Raw genomic sequence first — 23909 nt, 5'->3', positions numbered from 1 at the left:
AAAGAGTATCATCCTCATGTAAGATACTTGTGATGCCTTAAAGCTAACGAAATATGATGGGTGGGTAGGTGCAAAGCGATGATTCGCTTCTGCTTAGTCTGGAGCTAATGGTATAAGCCTGTGCCGTATAGAGCCTCTTAGACAGATTTTGGGTGCTTGAGAGATTAGCCTGGGTTGGATTAACAAGTACTCAGAGACTTAAATTGGGTTGCTAGCTACAATTCACTCACATGGTTTGGCTTGGTTGGGCTATTGTTCTCTTGGGCTATGTGGCTTCTACTCTCTTCTAATTGTGGCATACAAATTACAAACCACTTGGGCTAACTGGTTTCCTCCCCAGTACTTTACTTTAGTTATTTATAAAATCTCACTTAGTCATTTAGTACACATGAAAATTTGAGGAAGATATAATGTTATGCTCCTATTGACTTTAAAGTAGTCATTAACTGGTATACTTGTTAATGGTTAATACCTAATTAATGGTTTAATAACTATAAAATTAATTACTCGTCATTTAGCTGTTATACTTGTTAATGATTAATGCCTAATTAATGGTTTAATAACTATAAAATTAATCAATGCCTAATTAATGTATGTTTCATATTGTTAATTACATTCCATATTAATTTCTTTAATTAAAATTGAAATGCAAATATAATTCAAAAAACTATTTGAGGTTTGTCCTTCCTAAATTATAAGTTATTTAGGTGTTCATATGATCCGATAATTCGACCAATTTAGACTATCTAATCCAAACTATAAAAGTTGGGTTGATTTTTTTTTTCATCAGTTTGAGTTGAGTTGAGTTGAATTTTTAGAAAATAAAAATTTGGTTTGATTTGCGAGATGACATTTGTTGTTTCTTGAAATAGGGTTACAGTCTCACTCAACCTAACCCTATTTTAAAAAAAATTAAGAATACATAATGTTTGTAACCGATACTAGTGATGTGTTGTGACATGTAAATATTTGATAGAATTTGTGAAGTCTATTTGGGTTGCTCCAGTCACCAATCCAACCAACTCAAAATTTTAAAACTTGACCCATATACATTAACAAAAGAGTATATGAAATATATTTATTTATTTGCTCGGGTCACCGATCCAACCCTAGTTCAACTTATATAATTGTTATGAAATATATTTATTTATGTTTCTTTTATTTGTTTGTCTTCAGAAATCAATCTTCTAGACACTAACAAATTAATAATAAGTTAAGAAACTAATTTATTGTGTCACTTTTTTAATCAATTTTACTCCACATTACATTTTAATTTTAGTCATTCATTTACACTATTTAAATTCAATAAAAAAAAGTATATTAATTCAACTTTGAAATTTCACCGTTAAAAAGATTTAAAACTATATGCAACACACTTCATATTATTCAAAATTAAAGCAAAACAATATCATAAAGTGCGTTGCATTCCTCTACCTCTTCATCTAGGAGCTTGAGAAATTAAACACATTAAACTCAACTTGTTCATCATTCACATGCTTTGTCAACTTCCCTTTTATCGGGTTGTCCTATTGCTAACAATATTCCGAGTATAATAGGCACATCGATAAAGCTTGGCTTCGATTTAATGCATCGTTCTTTGTCATATACTCTTTTGTTAATGTCTCTAGTGATATTGATAACGAAAGGTAAATATTTTGTTGATTGTAATGATAGTTATGTTGGTTCTTAAGGCCAACAATCAAATATCTCGTCATCTTCACACCCTATACATTCTATTGATTCAGTTCACTACAACACTAACTTACTAGCACCATCGTTGAATGTCACGTTCTTCAACACATTCGACATCGATGCTACTTGAGTTATCAATGTCATGATGACATCGGTTACAATCACTCTAGCTTACTAAACAGAAAGTTTTACCATGTTTCTTGTTTAATTCCCATTCGATATTAGAGAATGTTACAACTTACAATGTCTGTCTTCTCACGACATATAATATCGTCAAAGTTTAAACTTCACTAGATCATAAATAGACATGAAAACATAGACGTATACAATAAAACAACACAAAGATAGGAGGACGGGCTATGTTTAAACTTCACTAGAGGATAATAGACATGAAAACTTTGACGTATACAATTAAACAACACAAAGATCAATTAAACAACACAAAGATAAGGTCTGGCGATGTATAGTAGAACACCATCCATGTCACATGAGTATCAGGCACAAAAACATTCATTGGTCAGGTTATATGTTCATGTTTAGGCATGGATTTACATATGTACATCACAAATTCATTCAATCATTACAAAACCTGCAAAATTAGGAAGCATCCAATCCCTTATTATCTATATTTCCTATTTGTGCAGCAACAAACCAAACAAAACAGAAACCAGAAGTCAAAGAAGAGTAAACTTAGCTGCCAATCTTGTCGTTAACTTGTTATGCACTTCAGTGCTTTGCTTCCTTCACCTCATCCGCCGAATAGAACGGCCTTTTTATGGCTCCTGCCTTTCTTCTTTCTCCATAAGAGTTTTCTCCACAACCCCCCATCCCCATCTCCCTGCTTTCGGCTCGGTACGATAGCCAAATTACCAACTGTATCTTTGTCGACTCCATTTTTATGTCCATTCCATATGAGGACTGCTTTCTGTGGATTGATTGCCTTATCCGGGTCTGACGTTGAAGTGTGATTGGCATCGACTTCGACAGGCTTCAGCATTTCATGATCTTTAGGGAAGGCATCATCCTCGGCTAGCATTTGATCTAGCAGAGAAAACCGGTTATTTGTCGTCTTCATATTAGAGACAGTTGGGGTCGAGGCTGTGTCTGTCGTAGGGGTGGGGGTGGTTGTGGTGGTGGAGACGCTCAATGTTTGCGTTTCGTCGTTTGGATTAAGAATGACCTTGTTTAAAAGTGCAGCTTCCTTGGGAGTAGCCAGAGCCTTCAACTGCTTCCCGAGGTTTAGAATCGTCTCTTGGCACTCGGCTAATCTTTCAGAAGCAGTTGTTATCTCCCATTCCTGCAAGTTTGTGGAATACATTACAAATGAAAACAATATAACCCATCAAACCATTGGAACATGAGACTGTAGTAGAATATACTTTTATGGTCACTTTGCTGTAACAGTTTAAGTTCACCGCTAGCATATATTGTCTTATGTTTGTTTTTCCTTTCGGGCTTCCCCTCAAGGTTTCTAAAACGCATCTGCTAGGGAGAGGTTTCCACACCCTTATAAATAATGTTTCGTTCTCCTCCCTAGCCGACGTGGGATCTCACAATCCACACCCCTTTAGGGGGGGCCCAGTGTCCTCACTGATACTCGTTCCCTTCTCCAATCGATGTTGGCCCCCCAATCTACCCCCTTTGGGACCAGCGTCCTTGCTGGCACACCGCCTCATGTCCACCCTTCTTAGCCTCCTTGATGGCATATATCGCCCGGTGTTTGGCTCTGATACCATTTTCCCTTCTCCAATCGATGTTGGCCCCCCAATCTACCCCCTTTGGGACCAGCGTCCTTGCTGGCACACCGCCTCATGTCCACCCTTCTTAGCCTCCTTGATGGCATATATCGCCCGGTGTTTGGCTCTGATACCATTTTTAACAATCTAAGCCCACTGCTAGTATATTGTCTTTGAACTAGGAAAGATAAAACTACTAAGGAACAGCCAGATATCTAATCTTCATCCAAACTATACATCTCAAGATGCATAATCAGTGTCCATTAATGAAGACGCTTATATGTTGAAATGAACTTACCGTGCGTAATTGCTTCTCTTCCTGAACGAGATCCATGCTCGGGTTTTGTTTCCTTGTGCTGAAGAAAAAACATACCATATTTGAATAAAGAAATTTTATGATCACTAATGAAGTTCGGTAATAGAATCAAATAATCTTAAAACTAATGCATTTAGTTAAGTAAATCATAGAGAATTCAGAACCTTTCCAGCTGAAGTTGCAGTTCAAGGCATGTGGCTTCTAATTCTTCAAAGCAATTGTTTTTATTGTCCAATTCAACTTCTAGAGCTGTAAACTTTCTGCGAGTCTCATTTAGTTCGTTTTTCGCTGCCGTTAGCTGTGCATCGAGATCATGATTCACCACTTGCTGATTGACAATTTGACCTTCAATTGTTCCCTTCAATTCTCTAAGAGTTTCTAATTCCTTCTCCAAGTTGACAATCTTCTTTTCTGATTCTTGAAGTTGATTTGTTCGTGTTTCTCTTGCACCGTTCGTAGACTGAAACTTTGCTTCGAGATCGTTCTTCGCAGATTCTACGCTTGTAACCTCTTCTTTCAATTTTCTATGTTCTTCTGTTAAGGTAGATTGCAGCTCTCCTGTTGGCACATCATGGTTCTTTGAAATGCTATCCTTTTCCAAGCATGGAAACTGTTCTCTTAGAACACGTGATTTATCAACTTCTGAAACGTGCACCATCGTCCCTGTTTCCAGATCACAGTCGCTACGTGATTCATCCCAATCGAAATGCTTCTTTATGGATTCTCTCATGCTCGAAACGTCTTGAAGTGAAAAACAGTGGTTCATTATCCAATCCAAGGTAGAATTTAGGTCTTGTAGAAAGTTTTCAATGCTTGCCTTTCCATTCAACAGGTCATAACAACTATGCATAAACTGCTTCAAAATAGTGTTAAGTTCAGACATCTTCCATTGGAAAACTCGTACCATATAGCCTGTAGGTGCTTCTGAATAGAAACTACCATCCTTTTTGTAGGAAGATTTATCATCATCCAAAGACGACACGCTAATCCCTTCAACGAGCTCAATCAGTCTTGACACTGAACCACGTATATCGACCTGATGAGTGATGTCAACCTCATTCGCATCACTCACTGAATCTATCCCCGAAGGCTTCAGCAACATGCTGCCATTATCACAAGGGACATTAAGTTCATCACAACGATTTGCAAACAGTTCTGTATCAATAAGTTGTTCAGGACTCCGGTGTATCATCGCTGCTCGAATATCCTCCAGTATTTGTTCGGGGTCTCTTTTGGATACACTACTTTGGTCAAGGACCATTTTCGAGATATTTTGAAGCCAATCAGGAACTTTACCCATTGATACATCTCCAGATATAACATCTGGGTATGTTAAACAGGAGCCCGGATTACTACTTTTCGACATTGCTTCAGGGTAACATCTATTTAGCTCAGTTTCCACGGACTTCGGTTTTCCATTAACTTCATTCGAAAGAATATGAGAATTTGCAGCAGATTTTTCAACAGAGACAATAGCCAATTTCTCCATTTCAACAAAGTCATCCATCAGTTCCAAATCAGAAGATCCAACTATTTTGCACGTTGTTGGCGATCCTTTTAGCTTTCCATTTTTGAAGTGCTCGAATTCCGAAATCAATGGAGAAGCCCATGATTCAGCAGAGCTACCCTTATCATCGCTCCCCGCATCAGACATCGAGGCAACTGGAAGCTCAGACAATGTTAGACCACTTTTTCCTGATTCCATAACTTTTTGACCATTCGATAATTCATGGGGTGATGCAACTTGTAACGAAGATGTGCGAGCTTGCATGATTTTTATAACTTGAAGTTCGTTATTCTTTTTGTTGAGAGCTTCCTTGAGGGCACAGTTCTCTTCTTCCAAAGCTGACACTCTACAAGTTGCAACATTAAGACGTTCGTTACGAGTCTCTGGAGAGCTCTCTAGTGAAGAGTCCAAAGAACTTGTTGGATTCGATTGCCGTCTTCTGATCTCAAATGAATCCCTTCCTAGCATTTCAACTTCATTTTTCATCTTTACCAAGGCCGCAGGACCTGGCAACCTCTTCCGAACGAGGAGACGCAGCCTTTGACACTCAGATTCTAGCTTTGCAATCTTTTTCACACCCTCCAAATGTTGCTTATGCGATGCATCAGCAGTTCGTCTATGAAATTCTCGCTCCTCATTCCGAATCTCGACCTCCTTTTCAAGAACTCTAACTTCATACTTTAGAGAACCTTTTTCTTTCTCCGTGGATTCTAATCTCGATACTAAAGCATTAAGATCCGTTTCCACACCGATCAACTCTCTATTTAGATCTTCAATCATCTTGTCCTTCACCAACAAAGCCTTGCTAAGTTGAGTGTTCTCCGCACCCAATTTCGAAAGCCTTTTACCAGCATCAGCTAACTTCTCCTCCAAAATCTTTCGGGTTTTTTCAAATTCATTCGATGTCTTTGAGACAGCATCATGAATCCTCTGTTCCTGCTCTTCTCGAACAAACCGGAGCTGCTGCATACATTCCTTTAAAGCTGCATCTAAATGAATCAATCTCTCTTCACCAGCAACCCTCTTCTGTACAGCATCATTGAGATCTTGCTTTAAGATTGCTACTTCAGATTTTGCCTTTTCCCATCCTACGTTGAAGCATTCAAGAAAGTTATACTTAAACCATGCAAATAAAAGCTTAAAGAAAGAACAGAGAATTACTGGCAATGGCTTCTTGTTCCATGTTTGTAAGTTTCTTCACAAGTTCATCTTTTGTCTTACAATCAGAGAGAGCTACAGAAAGCTTATCATTTGCAATCTCAAGATCTTTCTCTAACCGTGCTTTGTCTATAAGAAGTGTCTGCAAAAGGATATTAAACAAATAAGACAATATTACTTCCATTGATGAAAGCATATCATAAAAGAAGCAACATATCAATATCAGAAGCTGTGCTTGAGCAGAGCAAATCATATAATAGGATTCTTCAGAGATCTGATATTATTAAGAGAAATTTGCAGAGAATTGAAGAAATCCCAGTAAGAAACTAAGCACAAAGATTACATTACCTCTTCTTCATTCTTATTCACAGAGAGGTTTACTTTATCACTTGAAACGATGATCTTCTCTGATGATTTCTTCCTCCAAAGCCAGCTCTTCTGGTCCATCACTTTATCCACTATGTTTCTTCAACCCCCAAAAGAGAAATCTGCAGCCACCAATGAAACAATGATCATTAAATACCATTAAGTTCATAACAAAACCTTCAGCTGTATCCATCAGCAAGTGATAATGTACAAAAACAGACAAAACCCACATGACCCTTTTCCACAAGAAACAAGAGAAACCACCCCCATCCCATAAAAAGCTTCAAAGCTGAAGAACACCTCAATGGGTATTCAAACAAGTCAAACAAATTTCACATTCCACCAGAAACAAAAGGATAGAAAACCTGCAAGAGTTGAGTCTATTCAAACTCGAAAAGGAAGAGAAAAGGAGGAAATATACCTCAAAATAGAAACCCAGGTGAAAAATCCAGCAGAATCACGAAACCCATTACAAGAAAAGGGAAAAAAAACACAGAATCACCACAAAACCCAGATTCAGAAAACAGAACTGCATGTGAAGAAGAAGCAATTTCAGGTTTGTTCACCACATTCCAATGTGGGCAAGTCCCAAAACCGGAAGAATGGCTCTGCTAGACCGACACACGCGCGCACACACACAAAAGGCCTTCAAATGGACACGGAGCAGAGAAGAATAGATAGTGAAAGTAGAGAGAAGGGTGATGAGCGAAGGGGAAGGTGGAAATAAAAAGGAGAGTGAGAAATAGAGAGAGAGATGGGGGGGTGGGGGTTGGCAAAATGTCGGCTGTGATCGAGGTGAAGAGTCGTTGGAAGGAAGATTGGTGGCCATTGATGCGATTCGTTGGAGGGATTTTGGCGGGGCGCTTTAGCTTTCATCCAACGGACCGCAAGAGCGAAGGTCGCACTCTTCGCCGTGTATGATATGATCCTTGATTGCTATCCCAATGCTCAAACTCAACTATCAATGTCAATTCAATTATTACATTTCTTCCCTTTTCATTTCAGATTTAAATATTTTTCGTTTCGTTAAATGAACGAAGACTCTCTTATTTGCTCACGGGAGGTTTTTGGAGAGGTTTCTAAACCAAAATGAGAGAAAATCTACGGGAAGTCGAGGTAGAGGTTGTGGGAATTGATTGTGAAACGTTAAAATACCGTTTCCTATAACTTTAGGGTAAAAATGATCTATATTTGTAATTTATAAGGCCTTATAAAAGACGGAACAATCATTTATTGTGCTAATTTAATAATAAATTTATGTCTTTTTAAATGATATGTTAATTTATGGTTGTTTAGCTTAAAGGGTCGCCTCTCCACTATGATATTATCCCTAAGCTCTCGTAGCTTTGCTTTGAGCTTCCAGGTCTCGTACCAATGGGGAGAGTATTCCTTGATTATAAACCCATGATCATTTCCTAAATTAGCCGACGTGGGACCTTCATCCAACAAGTCGATCACATGACTCAACTTTTTGTCGGATAATCTGGCTGTTTGATATGTTTATTCGATGCCAACATTTTTATGTTCTAATTTATGTTAATTTCTATATATAAGACCGTAAACTACACATTAATGATTTTAAAACACAATTCTAATTAATAGTCTAAATTGATTCTCAATTACGAAAATTCAAAGTTTTAATTCTTAAAATTTAAGGATCCCTAAAATGAAACCCGACCCATTGATGCGAAGGTTCTTGGTAGGCTATTGAAAGCAAAGCACAATGGGGTGGCATTTATAGCACTGGTCATGATTCCATGTCAATTGATTCATAATATCAACTTCAATGTGTGCCCACCAACACTTCTACAACCAATCTTGCATAGTGGTTACCAAACAAGTTTCTTCATTATTTATCCATCATTTTCATCACAAATTATTATTATTATTATTTTGAATAAATGGGTTTCGTTTCATTAATGTTTATTTGATGATGGTTGATCTAGCGTGATGTTTGTTGAAGCCGTGAAGCTGTTTTGATAGTCGAGATGTGTGTTCTTAACCAATAAACATTTTTTTTTTTACGATTTAGTTATTTATAGAAATATTTACATTTTTAATTGATGGAACTTCATGTCTATGTTTGTTCTTGAGAAAAGAAATATAGAAAATTTGGCGATATGGTCATGAGGAGAGTGATGGTATATCTCTTTCGGTCCCCCCTTTCCAATGTTTTGTATCTATATGATCTAAGAGAGGCGATACAATACATGTGAATAAAGACAAAATATGTTGAGGTTTCCACACCTTTATAAAGGGTGTTTTGTTCTCCTCTCCAATCAGTGTGAGACATCATGATCCACCCCTTCAAAGCCCAACGTCCTCACTGGCATTGACCCTGACACTCGTTTCTTTCTCCAATCGATGTGAAACCGCCACCAAATCCACCTCCCTTTAGGGCCAGCATCCTTACTGGCACACCGCCTCGTGTCTACCCCTTCGGGAAACTGCGAGAAGGTTGACACATCGTTTGGTGTCTGGCTCTAATACCATTTGTAACGACCCAGATGCACTGTTTAGCAGATATTGTTCTCTTTAGGTTTTTCCTCTTGGGCTTTCCATCACAGCTTTAAAACGCATATGCTAAGGAAAGCTTACACACAGATGCTTTGTTCTTCTCTCCAAAATTAAAAAAGTAAAAAATGGGTAACGTGAGGGTATCGTAGGCCAACTTGAAATGCAAGTTTGGCAATGCAATGAATAGAGCACAAATGATATACATGTGAAACTTACCCTCTCTCTCTTTGTCTCTCCTCCCTTAAAAGGGCCAATATTTATGGAAGCTACATAAAGATGGCAGTCATCATTAATGATATCATCTTTATCTCAACACACTTTTTTGTTCAAAGTCAAACCATACTCTTAAACTCCGTTTATAATTATTATTTTGTTTACTTAATGCTATCATTTTCCATAAACATTAATGCATTTATGGTTACTTTCTACCGATTAGAGCCCGATCACTATACTACACTATACTACTTTTTTTTACGAATTTGGACCAAATTCAATCTAACGTATGTTTATTCCTAAATTCATGAGATTCGTATGTTTTTACGAGGGACTATGGTAGGACAAGCCTAGTTTTACTCGAGAGTTGCCAACTAAAATCTAGTAGTACTTTTCTTTATAGGATTGATCCACATCGATACCATAGTTAGTTTAACTTTGGAATTGTTTCCCTGTACGAATTGTACGGGAGTTCATATGATTCGTTAATTCGACCAACTTGGACTACCCAATTCAAAATATGAATGTTAGATTTTTTTTTTCTCGATTTGAGTTGGGTTTAATTTTTGAAAAATTATAAATTTAATTCGGTTTCCAAGTTGATATTTTTTTTTTTTGTTAGATCACGAAAATAGAGTTAAAATCTAACTCGAAAATAATGATTTGGATTGGACCGTGTCCTCTATTCGGAATATTCAAGTTACCAGCTCAATCAACCTAAAATCTCGATTCGATCTATTTTTTTTTTAATCCAATCAAATTCTATATACATTATTGAAGTAAAATGAAGTAAAATTTGACCTAATACATACATATATACATATATATATACATACATATATATATACATAGATACATATACATACATATATACATATATGTATATATATCAACATTAACAAGTCAAATAATTGGATCCCCTAGATCAGTGGTCCCTTCCTTGGTTGTACAGTGTCGTACTCTTTTACCCTTTTTCTTTTATCTTTATCCTTTTTTTTTTTTTTTTTTTTTTTTTTTTTTTTTTTTTTTTTTTTTTTTTTTTTTNTTATTTTTTAAAGAAAGTAAAACTTTTATTTTGGTAACGTTTCTCTGATATGGATTTTGACAGTTCTGCTGTGGTCGGTGATTGTCCCCTTCATACTTTATTTCCTTTATTTTATAATCTTTATTTTATAATTTTTATTTTATAATCCTATACATTCATAAACATGTATGATTTTAAATAATCTACAGATTCAAAATCAATTTGATTCCCTACCATTTGATTTGGAACTGAACTGAGTCGTGGATTCTTTTAAAATTAGTTTAAGTTAAATCGAATTGAATTTTTTATTATTAATTAATTTTTCTTTTACCTTGTTAGGATAAAATTATATTGACATATATTTATTTTATAATTATTCTACCAGAGTGTAGAGTAATATAAATACGACTTCAAACAATGATAATGATCCTTTTAATAATGTTAGAAGAGTAGTAAGAATAGTATTTTGAGAAATTTTAAAATTTGAAACTATATGATTAATTACTTGAGTGGGAGACAATTAATGCATAAATGAAAATTAACATTTAATATGATGTAACGACTTGAAATTTTCTACTTAATTTAAGGTCGCCATTGTATACATATTATGAATATTGAAAGTGGAAATGCTTCATTTAAACTTTCATAAGATGTCACTTTCATTTTAAAACACGGTCATTGACTTATGTATTTTGAAAACGATCTTTAAAAATAACCCAACAAAAAAACTAAATAAAAATGATATTTTCATCGACTTTCCCTGGAGGAACATCGGAGGTCCAACGGAGGTCTAGTTTGAGAAGATTGGTTGAGATATCACAAGTAGATGGAGACTGTTTTCCTTTTTTTTTTTTTTTTTTTTTTTTTTTTTTTTTNACTGATTTTGCTTTATTTATTAGTTTATTAATATTTATTTTAACATGGTTTGGTAAATATTAAAATTAAAAACTTCCCATCCTAACCTAAGTCTAAGAAAATAAATGCAACTATCCTATGCATGTACCATGATTTCGAATTGCGATGTCGTCGTTAACCGTACACGGATGTCTTACCTTTACTTGAAATAGAAATAACACGTGACTTGAATATTTTAAGAAATAATAAGTGACCCCATTGTTGGGGTTAGATGCAAACCCATATAATCATAAGTGAGATCTATCATATCTGTCTATCCTAAACAGGTTAACTCGATGTGTATTTACTATTCTACACACAATCCACACGTGTGAGTATGGATCCACCAGTCATTTTGCACACCTCTTGGACCCCTTCTTGTCAGGTTAGCATTCTTTGGTAGCTATTGATGTCAGACACCCGTTTAGAAATAGCGACCGTTGCAGCATTATAATAAAGATAATGATCGTTTCCCTGCCTTGTAGTGTACACGTTCATACAATTGTAAAAGAAAAAAGAGGTATTGCCCGATGCATGAGGTTCCAACATTTTTCCTTTCATTATCATGTATAACAGCCCTTCTAACGTTTTCCTTTATATTGTATCATTTTATCATAACTTTCCCGTGGATATTATTGAATGTGTAGCATTTCTCTGCACACAGCCCACATGTGCGGACGTGGACCCCCAGACGAACTCGTATACGTACCCCTGGACTTGACCTCGACTAGTGTACACTCATACTTCTATTATACTATGGAGGGAAGGGAGCGCACATAGTATCATGGTGTGCATAATACTGTATTGTATCGTCGTAGTGTGCGCACCCATACTAATCATAACGGGAAAATATCCCGATGCACATGAACATACAATATTCATGAGGTCTCAATCATTTAAAATCATGACATGAGTCTATGATGCAATATGTATTTCCGTTCATTTCATACATAGCATAATCCATTTGTATCATTACATAAGGTAGTATACAATATTGTACCATACTTTCATAACACATCACATTCATCAATGACAAAATGTGTCAACATGATATTCCATTATATGACATATCTCATAGCAACAATGCATCATAACATGATAAGCAAGCATATCAATCACAACAGACAAAACATGCAAGGGCCAAAGAACACGTGTCGTTCATACTTCAAACAATTCATCTAACCAAACCAGTAGTGAAGCCACTTACCTAGGTAGCTTAAGCTGAAATCACTATTTAATCCTTGAAACTAATCTAAACTCGACCCTTGAAATTCAAGTTAACCTATATGAGTTCATGACATCAAATTAGAACTCATTAACGAATCCTATCCACCTAAAACATATTTTGGTATTTTCTTATTATCCATCAAAATTCAAATAATGTCTGTGGGTTGAGTTCGGTTGGATTGAAACATTCTTTAAGATTTTAACTAATGTTATGATTGTAATTTTTTTCAACCAAAATAACTTTAATTATGTATCTAGTTCAACCCAATTACGAATTTTTGGATGAGATTGAATTAGGTTATTCGATTCTTTATTCAAGTTTTTATTTTTAATAAAAAATAAAATGTTAATTAGTAAAACATTTATTTATTTATTTTTAAATTCCACTTTAATATATATTTCAAAAAAATCAAATTTTCATATAATTAAAAATTATTTTAAAGAGGGTCAAGAATAATTAATAAAAAATAATTATAAAAAACTAAATTCAAGTTGGTTCCGTTCAATTCATAAAGTTTTCATTTATTTGAACCTATTCAAAACTCAACACAAGAATTGGGTTGATCCAATTTTTCCGTCATCAATTTTTTTTTTAATATCCATAATAATATTCAATTCTTTTTATAAAGAAAATTATTTAAAATATTTTATGAAATGCCCTTTTATTCCTTCTTAAACAACAATTTGTTCATGGAAGAATGATTCAAAAGGGTCTCTCTAAGAAGCATCCATTATTTTTCTTCACCCAATTTGGTGAACTTGAAACCTGAATTTGTGGGAATCCTGATGATGCTGCTGCCGCTGTTCCAATTTGTTCATAGCCACCACAACCTTGCTGCCATTGCTGCCTTTCACTCAAACTCAGCGACACGTCGATCTACAACGAACACGATATAAATTTGATACCGCGCAGATACGCTACACGTCCCACTTTATTTTCATAACTCGCCTAATACCAAAATCTTACCTCAGAGTTTGATTCATTCATATATGGAGACTGCCCATGTATCGTTGTGTCGATGGAGCGTGGACATCGAACAGTCGTTTCGCTACCAAACTGCATCTTCTCAAGTACATTTGATTCCTGGATCGTCATCGTCATCATCATCGTCATCGAATATAGCCACAATCTTAACTCAAATACACAGAATATAGCTGAAATTCTCACCTTATTTTGCATATCATTTGTGTGTTGTTTTGAGCTTGAATTTCCTAACCTCAAATCAAGATTTTGTTCCAACACATTGCCTGATGATGCATCTGTTCTAAGCTCATTCTCATATATGGTGGGATCAAAGTTTGTGACAGCTTCCTTGCCATTACATTTGATAGCAGCTTTGTCATAAGCTCTAAAACAAAGTATATGTTCTTAATCATGTAATCTATACAGATCAACCAACACAATAGATCATTCATAAACATACCTTGCAGCTTCGATTTCGGAATCGAACAACCCCAGATAAACGTACCTGTTGAATCGATATCAGACGTGATCGTAAACACGAAACCAAAGTAGCAAACAAACATTGGGAATTGAAGAAATATGGTTACTTTTTGCCTAAGAATTGGCCCATACGAGCCTCCCATCTTCCACATTTGTGCAATGTTACACCTCTAAATTTTGAGCTTCCCCTTGGATAACATGTACTTTGTCTACGAAGAACATGAACAAATTCTTCCTTTGTTAACTTCCCCATCTGTTTAAGAGAAAACCAAAGTGCAAAACTATAAGAAAAATTGAACAGGAATTGAGTTAAGAACATGTTATGAAAATGGAGGACCTGCTTCAAATCCTCCTCGTAGTCTTCAATACTGAAGTTTATGTCTGCATCTGTTCCTCGAAACTTTATAGCTGCCCTGTCATAGGCTCTGCAGAAGAACTTGCTCATATTGATATGCAGTTTGAGTTCAAGATGGAAGACAAAGCAAGAACATGTTAAAATCAGAGGCTAACCGAGCAGCTGAATGAGCTGTGTCAAATCCGCCTGTTGGGGTGTTTGATCGAGTTAATCAACATAGAATTTTGTCATAATGTAATGAAAAAAAGTAATTAGAATTCAAAGATTTTGATTCGTACCCAGATAAACTTGTTTGCCACAGTCCCTATTTCAGTGAAAAGAAAGCAGAGGATGTGCGTTAATGGCGAAATATAGAAACTGATTTGTTTGTGTTCATGAGGAAACTAACCATATATGAGATTCCCACCGGCCGGTTCGCCGGTAAAACGTGACGCCGCGATATTGAGAGCTTCGAGACCTTGGCCCTCGTCGGCTTTTCTTTATTGGTTGCAGAACCGCCATTGGTCTCACGGCGGAGACAGGCTCTGTCTGGCAGAACTTCACGCCGAACCACCGAGCTCGTGGAAACGCAGTCGAACCACCGCCACCGCCACTGGCGGATGAAGCATCCACGTTGGAATTCTCCAGGGGGAAGAACTGACGAGTTGCCGGCGGGTGGGTTGCCGAGAAGCTTTCCCGGGAGACTGGGTGTTCGCGCTCGCCGACGCTGGCTTCATCGGCGTCGGATCCATCCTCCAAAACCACTGCTGAAGAGCTCGAGTTGGAATTAATTGATCCAACCCATTTCGCTCTGTCATCATCGCCGTCAATCGACGAAAGGCCCTCAAATTCATCAGTTCCGCCATGATCGGGCGAATCATTGAGATCCCACATTTTCCTCCCCTGTTCTTCTCAAAGCCGTACCGCTAAAACACACAGAAATCAAACAAAAACCAAGAAATTCACTTAGAATCAAAGGCCAACAGACAAAACCCATTTCCAACCAGATCAAACCCCATAAGAATTCCGACCCCTCGCATGATATCCGGGTCTGTAAATTCAAGCCCCCATAGAAAGAATCAATAACAAAAACGAAAACAGAGACCCCAAGAACAGAACAGAGCAAAGATCTTTGTGGGTGTTGATGAATATTGAAGAAAAGGCAAAGACAAGAAGAAGAGAGAAGAGAGAAGAGAGAGGACCCCCCTCCCTCTCGCTAACCACTCGCCAGTTGTCAGTCAATTCACTGCTTTGCCTTTGCTTTCCTCTCTCCATTTGCTTTACGTTGGATTTGGCCTTTCCCGTTTTCTTCTCGTTGATTTCTTGTACCAAATCCGTCAAGAATATTAGGCGAACCCATTTAGGTTCAGATTGAATTGGCCCTTTCACTCACCTCTCCGCCTGCGGCCATCCTATATCCATCAAATCCCAACGCCCATTTGGTCTGGTTTTTCCCCCCACAGTACCGTATAAATTCGTGTCTTGTGTTATTGGAGCCAACCACTCCAATTGGAAAGGAACTGTGCAATGACTTGACACTTTAAGCTTTTGCATAATTCAAACTCCTTTCTTTTCGTTTGGGATACTTTTCTTTTCCTCTAGGGAATTCATTAGTGCACAAACCAATGCTTAAAGTCAATTTGGAGGAGGATTAAACCAGTGCCCAAAGTACCATAGCATCTTGGACAATTGAGCCCACATCCCACATATTTGGGGAATCAAATTTAGGCACACACCCCTATAATAAGAGTTCAAATCTAGGGCCAGTAGATATGAATCTTTGGTTTCGAGCTTCCCCTCAAGATTTTGAAACGCATTTGTCACGGAGAGGTTTCCACACTCTTATAAAAAATGTTTCATTCCCCTCTCCAATCGATGTGTAATCTCACAATCTACCCCCTTCAGAGTCCAACGTCTTTGTTGGTACTCGTTCCTTTCTCCAAGAGATGTGAGACCCTCCAATCCACTCCCTTCGAGGCCCAATGTCCTTGTTGGCACGCTACCTCGTGTCCACCCTCCATTTGGGGCTCAACCTTCTCGTTGGCCTGATGTGCAATCTAACAATCCACCCCCTTTAGGGCTCAGCGTCCTCGTTGGCACTCGTTTCTTTCTCTAAGAGATGTGGGACCCCCCAATCCACTCCCTTTCTCTAAGAGATGTTGCCTCGTGTCCACCCCCATTCGGGGCTCAGCCTCCTCATTGGCCTGAGTTTAATCTCACAATCCACCCCCTTCAGGGCCCAACGTTCTCGCTAGTACTCGGTCCTTTCTCCAAAGATGAGGGATCCCCCAATCCACCCCCTACGAGGCCTAGCGTTCTTGCTAGCACACCGCCTTATGTCCATCCCTTCGGGGCTCAGCTTCCTTACTCACTTTATTCGACCCGTAGTACTCTCCATGGCCAAAATGTGTACACTCCATGTGATGTCTCTCAAAGCATACCATTGCTTCTTTTAATACCCACTTCCACGAAAGGCTTGATTAATAAATTTTTGTCCTCAATCAATTTTCCCAACGCTTTCTTTTTGGACCATTCTACTTGAAGTAATACACAATTTTGGAAATGTTGTTACCACAAGTTTTGTTAGCTTAATTTGATCCAACTTTCTTTAATAAGTACAACCATAACTTACTCTTCTATCTTTGAGCTAACGTGCAATAAACTATTATTTGAGCACCTAAATTTGACCATTCTTCATCTCAATGCACTCAAACAAAGCTTAAATAAAAGGAAAATAGAGCAATGTATGGTACTTATTGAAAAACCTCTACAATTTCTATTACTTCACTTCTTAACAAGTGGTTGTAATGGTGAATTTAAGTCTCATGAGCCGAAAGTTGAATGCATTGCACGACCCATGTGCCAAACGGAAGCATCAACAGGTGGTGCGTTGAGCTTGATCCATGTGTCGTCGAACTAATTGTTAGGATTGCAAGACTCAAACACACGATCGAGAGGAAGAACACGAAGAACAAAAGAAAGAAGACATAAAGAGAAATATACGTGGTAACATCGAGGTGGAAAACTCCATGGGAGCTAAAAGTTTAATCTCAGAAACTACATAGGAACATATGTGTTACCCTTCCTGGTTTTGTACCATCTCAATTTTTCAACATCAACACATTTTGTTAGCTTGACAACACACTTACCCAGCCGAAACTAGCACTCTTGAAACACTTGTGAAGTCTTTGATTAACCCTCGGGTTCATTATCTAACTATCTTGTCCGACATTTTTTTTTCTCGTACATATTTGACAGCGACTTCAATAGATTTGACGTTGTATTCTCTTTAACGATGTTGAATGCCACATTTCTGGATAGTATCAGCTGGGTAAACCCTAGAACCTACCGACCATTGAGCTTTCACTATTCATTTCTAAAAAAGCTTGCAAAAGGCCATTGGAACACATCAAAGTTCAGTACAGCGTTCCATTCCTAAATGTATGACAAACTGAGAGATTGAATTAGATCCTCGCTTCTAAGGGCATGGGTTATGAATTTTGCAGGAAGATGGGACGAGCACTTGCACCTAATAGAGTTCACGAAGCTACTATTTAGATGGCACCATTCAATGTAGTGTATGAATGAAGGTTTTCGTCCCTTATATTCTGGGAAGAAGTGGGCAAATATCAATTGTTAGAGCCAAAATTAGTTCAGCTTACGAACATAGCCCTGTAGATAAAGTTGGGGATACAAATTGCACAGATCCCACAAAAGAATTACGTAGACTCATGCAAGACAATATTGGAGTTTTTATTCGATGACCATGTCATTTTTAAGACTTCACCTTTGAGAGGGGTATTAGGGTTTAAGAAGAAGCACAAGCTAAGCTCGAGATTCATAAGCCCATTTGAGATCTTGGAGAGATTAGTGATGCTGCTTATCCTTTACCGTCGTGCATAATGTATTTCATGTGTCAATATTGCATAAAGAAAAATCAGGTAGTTTTATATCTGTTTTATCTCGGCATCACATAGAGACTATTTGAAATTTATGCTACAAACTTGGGCATACCATCTTAAGCCAAACGTACATCGACGAACCAAAGCGGCTCGACCGTAAAGTGTGTCACGGAATCTTGTAAACAAAGAAAGCAAAAAGGAAAAGATGGAAGTGGAAGTCCAAAGAAAACACATAACACATGATGAGAAGACAAGATGGATTAAGGGAGGAGATTGATTGACGCATAGTATGTTATATGGAATGGAGCATTTGAATGGATTCATAATCAGCCTCGTCCCACTTCCCTTGCTGGAGGGCTTGGCTTTGGAGTCCAATCAATCTATTTCCGTCGGCAGTGCTCACACCCATCTCACTGATTCGACGTTTCTGGGATTTTATGTTCTATTTCTCCTCTCTTTCGTTTCTGTCCCCCACCTTCAAGCTCCTATCATTTTTTTTTTTTTTTTAGATTTTAAATCATACCAAATATGTATGCTTTTTTAAAAAGTTGAATATATGATTGTCGGGTTTTGAAAAGTACGATGTGAAATCGATATTATTACATTCCAATTCCTTCTTGATAAGTGTAATAACACTGATCCCTAGCAAATATTGTCATTTTTAAACTTTCTCTTTCGTGCTTCCCCTCAATGTTTTTAAAATGCGTCTACTAGTGAGACATTTCTATATCATTATAAAGGGTGTTTCGGGGCCAAGCGTACTGGTTGGCACTTGTTCCTTTCTCTAATTGATGTGGGACCCAAATCGGATATCCGCTTCCCTAAATCGTTGGTCCAATCCAAAACTGCAGCGGCCCACGTTGCAACTCGTCACCCGTCTCTAGCCCGCTTGCAGAACCCGAGGCCCAATCATAGCTTGACCCAAAACCCAAAACCGAAGCCCAGTAAGCCAGCCTCCAGACGCGACCTGCATGGCTAACTCGAACCGCTCTCCAACCCGCGCCTCGACTCGACGTCATCTGCATGATGTGGCTGGCTCTGTTGCTGCCACGTGTCACCATGCGGCGCAAGCAGTCCTTCAGCTTGGCTCGACTTGGACGGTGTGGTGGCTGAGAATATTTAGTCAAATATCCTTAACGGCGACTTTGGCGGCTATTCAGCACGGTTTTCCAATTTTAGCCCGGTTTCCACCGTTTTGACCCTTCCAAACCTATTTTCAGCCATGATTAAGGTAATTGAGGTCGTTTTAGTGCTGTATTTCACAATTATTAGTTGGACTTGTGAAATACTAACGGTGACGAACGATGTGATAGGAAATGAACCCCCAACAATCTTTGGAGCAACCCTCGAGGAGCGAGAGCTTACCTAATTAAATTAGGTACTACCCCTAAAGCCAACTAATACCCCTAAAGCCAACTAAGTAAGTGGCCTTACTATAGGATAAGCTACCAATAGTATGTGTTACAGTTACATTTACGATGTATGAATTATGATGATGTATGAGTTATGATGTTTGAGCTATCATGCATGATAATGTATGTAATTTATATATTTCAATGTATGACATCCATGATGTGTTTGATGTACTTAATGACGTTATGATGAGTATGATGATTGCATGACTTTTATCTTAATATGTTGATGTTTTCCATATTAAGCATGTTATATGATAATGAGTATCATATTGCATCATGTCGGTAGATCGACCTAGGACACAACTCAAAGAGTATGAAAATAATATTAATATAAATATCCAACGAGCATGTGTTACTTAATGTAACAAACAGATAAGACTAGAGAGTTGTGTCAAAAGAGATGTTAAGATGGGAATTATATGGACCTCATGCATGTTGTATGTACATGAGCATAGCGATACTTCCCCTAGAGATGACGAGTGCAAACACGCACAGTATGATGAGCATGGTGATCATGGGGAGCATGACACCAGGGGTTCCGTTGACCACCAAACATCGCTACAGACAGCTAGCTTGATAGAGAGGGTCCAGGTATAATGCTACTGTTTACTATGAAAATACGACGACTCAAAAAACGAGAGCGGTGTTCAGAAAATACGACGACTCAAAAAATTCGATTAATTCAAATCATAGAGTATGTTCCATAGTTGAAAAAAAACCTTGAAAATATACTTTTTTTTTTTTTTTTTTACAATTCAATTTAAAAACAATTTAAAACTATTTTAAAGGTAATTTAAAATAATATATATTGAAATTGAGCGGTAAAATTCAGATATTTTCAAGGTTCTCCAAACAAATTTAGATATTTTTGCTCCAATAATATGACGTGGACTCTTATAAAAAATGATAGTCATACAGGCAGCACCATGTCAAGCTAGATTCCTCACAGACGGTTAACCCCGTCACCCACAATTCTCAAAGCTCTCATCGCCGTCTGATCTACATCTTGGCTCTACCTGATTATAACACGTGGATCTAAACATTGACATCCAGTGCGGTGACAGCCGGTTAGGAATAAGCGGGTTTTACGTCACAGTAGATTATTATCTTCTTCCACAGTGCAAAAACTGCAAGCAAGAAAATAAAATCCCAGTCTCCTCGTTCGAACCTCACGAACTTCGGCGACTGTGGAGGGTTTGCTTTTTGTTGATTCGTTTCGGGACTGGTTTCGTGAAGGCTCTCTCATGGAGTCGATTGGCTGTAGTTTGAGTTCTTTATCGCTTGCGCAATTCAGGGCAACTAGTTTTTCGGTTCAGGAGCTGTTGTTCGGGCCTTGCCGGAGACCTTCATCGCCGATAGTTCATGCATCTGTGGCTCGGAGCTTTTCTACGTCTTGTCGATTTACGGGGCTCCGGAAATCTACTTCAGTCGCCGCTAATGGCACCTTGATGGCCAATTCTGTACCGGTGTGTGGTTCTGTTCTTAATTGTTTCTGTTGCTTTGTTTTTTTTTTCAAATACTCTTACGAATTTACCTAATGATTTTGAGGAATGTAGCTTAGTAGATTTTGATTAGATTTTTATGATTGAACTTCCTCCGTCATGGTGAAGAAAGCAAAAGATTGAACTAAATATTCACTATGAAAGAGCAATGCCAACTTGTAGAATAGAATCTTCTTTAAAGAAGAGATCAGATTTCATGGATGAATGAAATAAAGTCACATCACCCACGATTTTGTGCACTATAATTTCTAATAGCCTCATTAACAACGAGAAATTTGTCAAGAACTTGCTTTCCCTCCACAAAATCTCTCAGGTTATTGGACATGCTTAATGGAAAAAAGTGTTTCCATCTCCTTCTCTGATCCGCTCACTTAGAACTTTTTCTTGAACTAACCTTCTACAGTTTGACAAGAACACCAACGTTCTTCCATGAATTCTTTTAGCTCTACTGTGTTTCTGCTTACCTTGAGAACAGAAACATAAAATCTAAACAACTACAAGAAAAATTACTTTCTATTCTGGAAATTTTTGTATTGATTAATCCATCAATAGGGGCCTTCATAGAAAAGAAAAATTATCCTTTATTTTCTATGACATCTTGTGATCTTGGTGGAGAGGTAGAAGGGACAGGTCAACATCGCCTGGAATTGAAATTTATACTCACGAGCAGTGTTCTTCTGAGTAACTGTACTCTGAATTTGTTATCATCTTAGAAATTTATTCTTCTTTCCTTAATATTTTGATATGCAGTCAAGTAATGGTGTGTACACTGTTGGTGACTTTATGACTAGGAAAGAGGAGTTACATGTTGTAAAGCCCACAACCACTGTCGAAGAAGGTAATTGGAATTTTTGGATATTTTCCCCCAACCCTGTGGAAAATGTGGCTTATTATCTCTGTTTATGAACAGCTTTAGAAATTCTGGTGGAGAAAAGGATCACAGGATTTCCAGTAATTGATGACAATTGGAAACTGGTATCCATTTCCAGACTGCTACCTAAAATGTTTAGAATTTGTGTGAATTTAGCTCATCTGAATTTCTTTTTGAGCCCTTAGACTCCTGTATCTGTATTATCAATCAAGTATATGTTTGATTTAAATGGCTTAATGTATCGATGCTCATAATAGAAGTACTTCTTGATGCAGGTTGGCGTCGTATCGGACTATGATTTGTTAGCACTAGACTCCATCTCAGGTATATCAGAACTTTCTTGTTATTGCTGATACAACTAACATTGTTTATCCCGTTTGAGAAAGATTGTTCAGCTGTCTTATCTTTGAGTGTTTGGCTATTTGTACCATCTCTTGCTATGATATGTTTTCAGGCGAATTACAGACAGCACTAATGAAGAGAGAATCTAGCTTCTTGGATGTATTAATTTTTTTCCCAAATTTTTCTTTATGTTGAAAGATGCATCATATCATTTGTTACTCATGAATTATGTTAGTCATTACTTTAACCTGAGAATATTTTTGCATAAGGTCAAGTATTTTAGATTGACAAGATTTCCGAATGTTCTAATTAGGTGGTGGAACGACGGATGGAAGCATGTTTCCTGAAGTTGACAGCACGTGGAAAGTATGCATTGACCTCCTTTTTTGGCGTTTAATTGTAGTTGTTTGCTTCATACTCTTTACTATCATTGCTCCCGATGACTTTATGTATTCAATTATTTCGTCCGAGTCTTAAAAGAAGTAGATAATATAACTTTGTGAGAAGTAGAAGGTAAGAGTCACTGTTCTAATCTACCATGTAAATAATAAAGAGCATAGACGGAATTGGTTCAAGTCATGGTGACCACCTACCTAGAATTTAATATCCTACGAGTTAGAGAATAGTCTAGGTGTGTGCAAGCTGGTCAAAGACACTCACGGATTAAAAAAGATCACTGTTTTGTTTTCGAATAGTCTAGGTGTGTGAATTCGAGTTATGGTTGATCTATTATTTCAACTCCTTCATATGGTACTAGTTTGTAGAGGACATGAAATGAAAATCTTCTGCACAAATGATTTCTCTAATTCTAAATCATCATCCTTGTAGACATTTAATGAGGTACAAAGTCTTCTAAGTAAAACCAACGGAAAGGTGGTCGGCGATTTGATGACACCGGTGCCTCTTGTCGTTAGAGAAAATAGTGATCTTGAGGACGCTGCAAGGTTCAAACATGCTTTTTTCCTTTTTCTTTATAGTATCATATCATTTCCTTAACTTCTTCGCTTTGAACCATTTCTATTTTCTCAAATGCAGATTATTGCTTCAGACAAAGTATCGCCGCCTTCCAGTGGTAGATGCGGATGGAAAGCTGGTAAGACATATCCATCTCTTCCAACCCTCTCATATGAATTATTGGTTGTTTTTGCCATCAAAATGATGAAACCTTTCATGAAGGTTGGGATTATCACAAGAGGCAATGTGGTAAGAGCTGCTCTACAGATTAAACGGGCTGAAGAAAACAGGACATGATTTTCCTATACTCAGAATCAAAGTCAATCTGCATGCTGTTAGGTATGAGGATTCTGAAATGCAATCATACAATTTTGGGTCATGATTGTATTAATATACACAACACTTTGTATAAATGGATATGATCTTGTTTTAACCATAAAACTAATAAAAACTGTGTTCTTATCAAAATATACAAATTTGTGACACCTTTCACAA

General features: G+C 37.4%; 3 protein-coding genes across 3 annotated transcripts; 1 reads left to right on the top strand and 2 right to left on the bottom strand.

Annotated features, from left to right (window-relative positions):
- Window positions 1-2119: 2119 nt before the first annotated feature.
- LOC111795587 (filament-like plant protein 7) lies at window positions 2120-7681 on the bottom strand. Its single transcript, XM_023678099.1, has 6 exons — window positions 7197-7681; window positions 6758-6897; window positions 6413-6551; window positions 3909-6339; window positions 3727-3784; window positions 2120-2989 (listed from the first exon to the last, which is right to left on the bottom strand). Exons 2-6 carry the CDS (start codon window positions 6854-6856, stop codon window positions 2441-2443), a joined length of 3276 nt encoding a protein of 1091 aa, XP_023533867.1. The 5' UTR covers window positions 6857-6897; window positions 7197-7681; the 3' UTR covers window positions 2120-2440.
- A 5577-nt stretch (window positions 7682-13258) lies between these two features.
- LOC111796056 (floral homeotic protein APETALA 2-like) lies at window positions 13259-16531 on the bottom strand. Its single transcript, XM_023678744.1, has 9 exons — window positions 14838-16531; window positions 14728-14753; window positions 14605-14635; window positions 14432-14519; window positions 14202-14347; window positions 14075-14119; window positions 13819-13999; window positions 13618-13734; window positions 13259-13527 (listed from the first exon to the last, which is right to left on the bottom strand). Exons 1-9 carry the CDS (start codon window positions 15320-15322, stop codon window positions 13354-13356), a joined length of 1293 nt encoding a protein of 430 aa, XP_023534512.1. The 5' UTR covers window positions 15323-16531; the 3' UTR covers window positions 13259-13353.
- A 4319-nt stretch (window positions 16532-20850) lies between these two features.
- On the top strand, window positions 20851-23909 carry LOC111794344 (CBS domain-containing protein CBSX1, chloroplastic-like). The gene is made up of 8 exons (XM_023676300.1): window positions 20851-21211; window positions 21998-22085; window positions 22158-22222; window positions 22394-22442; window positions 22774-22826; window positions 23289-23404; window positions 23496-23553; window positions 23637-23909. Exons 1-8 carry the CDS (start codon window positions 20990-20992, stop codon window positions 23709-23711), a joined length of 726 nt encoding a protein of 241 aa, XP_023532068.1. The 5' UTR covers window positions 20851-20989; the 3' UTR covers window positions 23712-23909.

Source organism: Cucurbita pepo, chromosome LG05 (assembly GCF_002806865.2).
Source record: "Cucurbita pepo subsp. pepo cultivar mu-cu-16 chromosome LG05, ASM280686v2, whole genome shotgun sequence".
Taxonomy (NCBI): Eukaryota; Viridiplantae; Streptophyta; class Magnoliopsida; order Cucurbitales; family Cucurbitaceae; genus Cucurbita; species Cucurbita pepo.
This window is presented reverse-complemented; position numbering and strand designations above follow the sequence as displayed.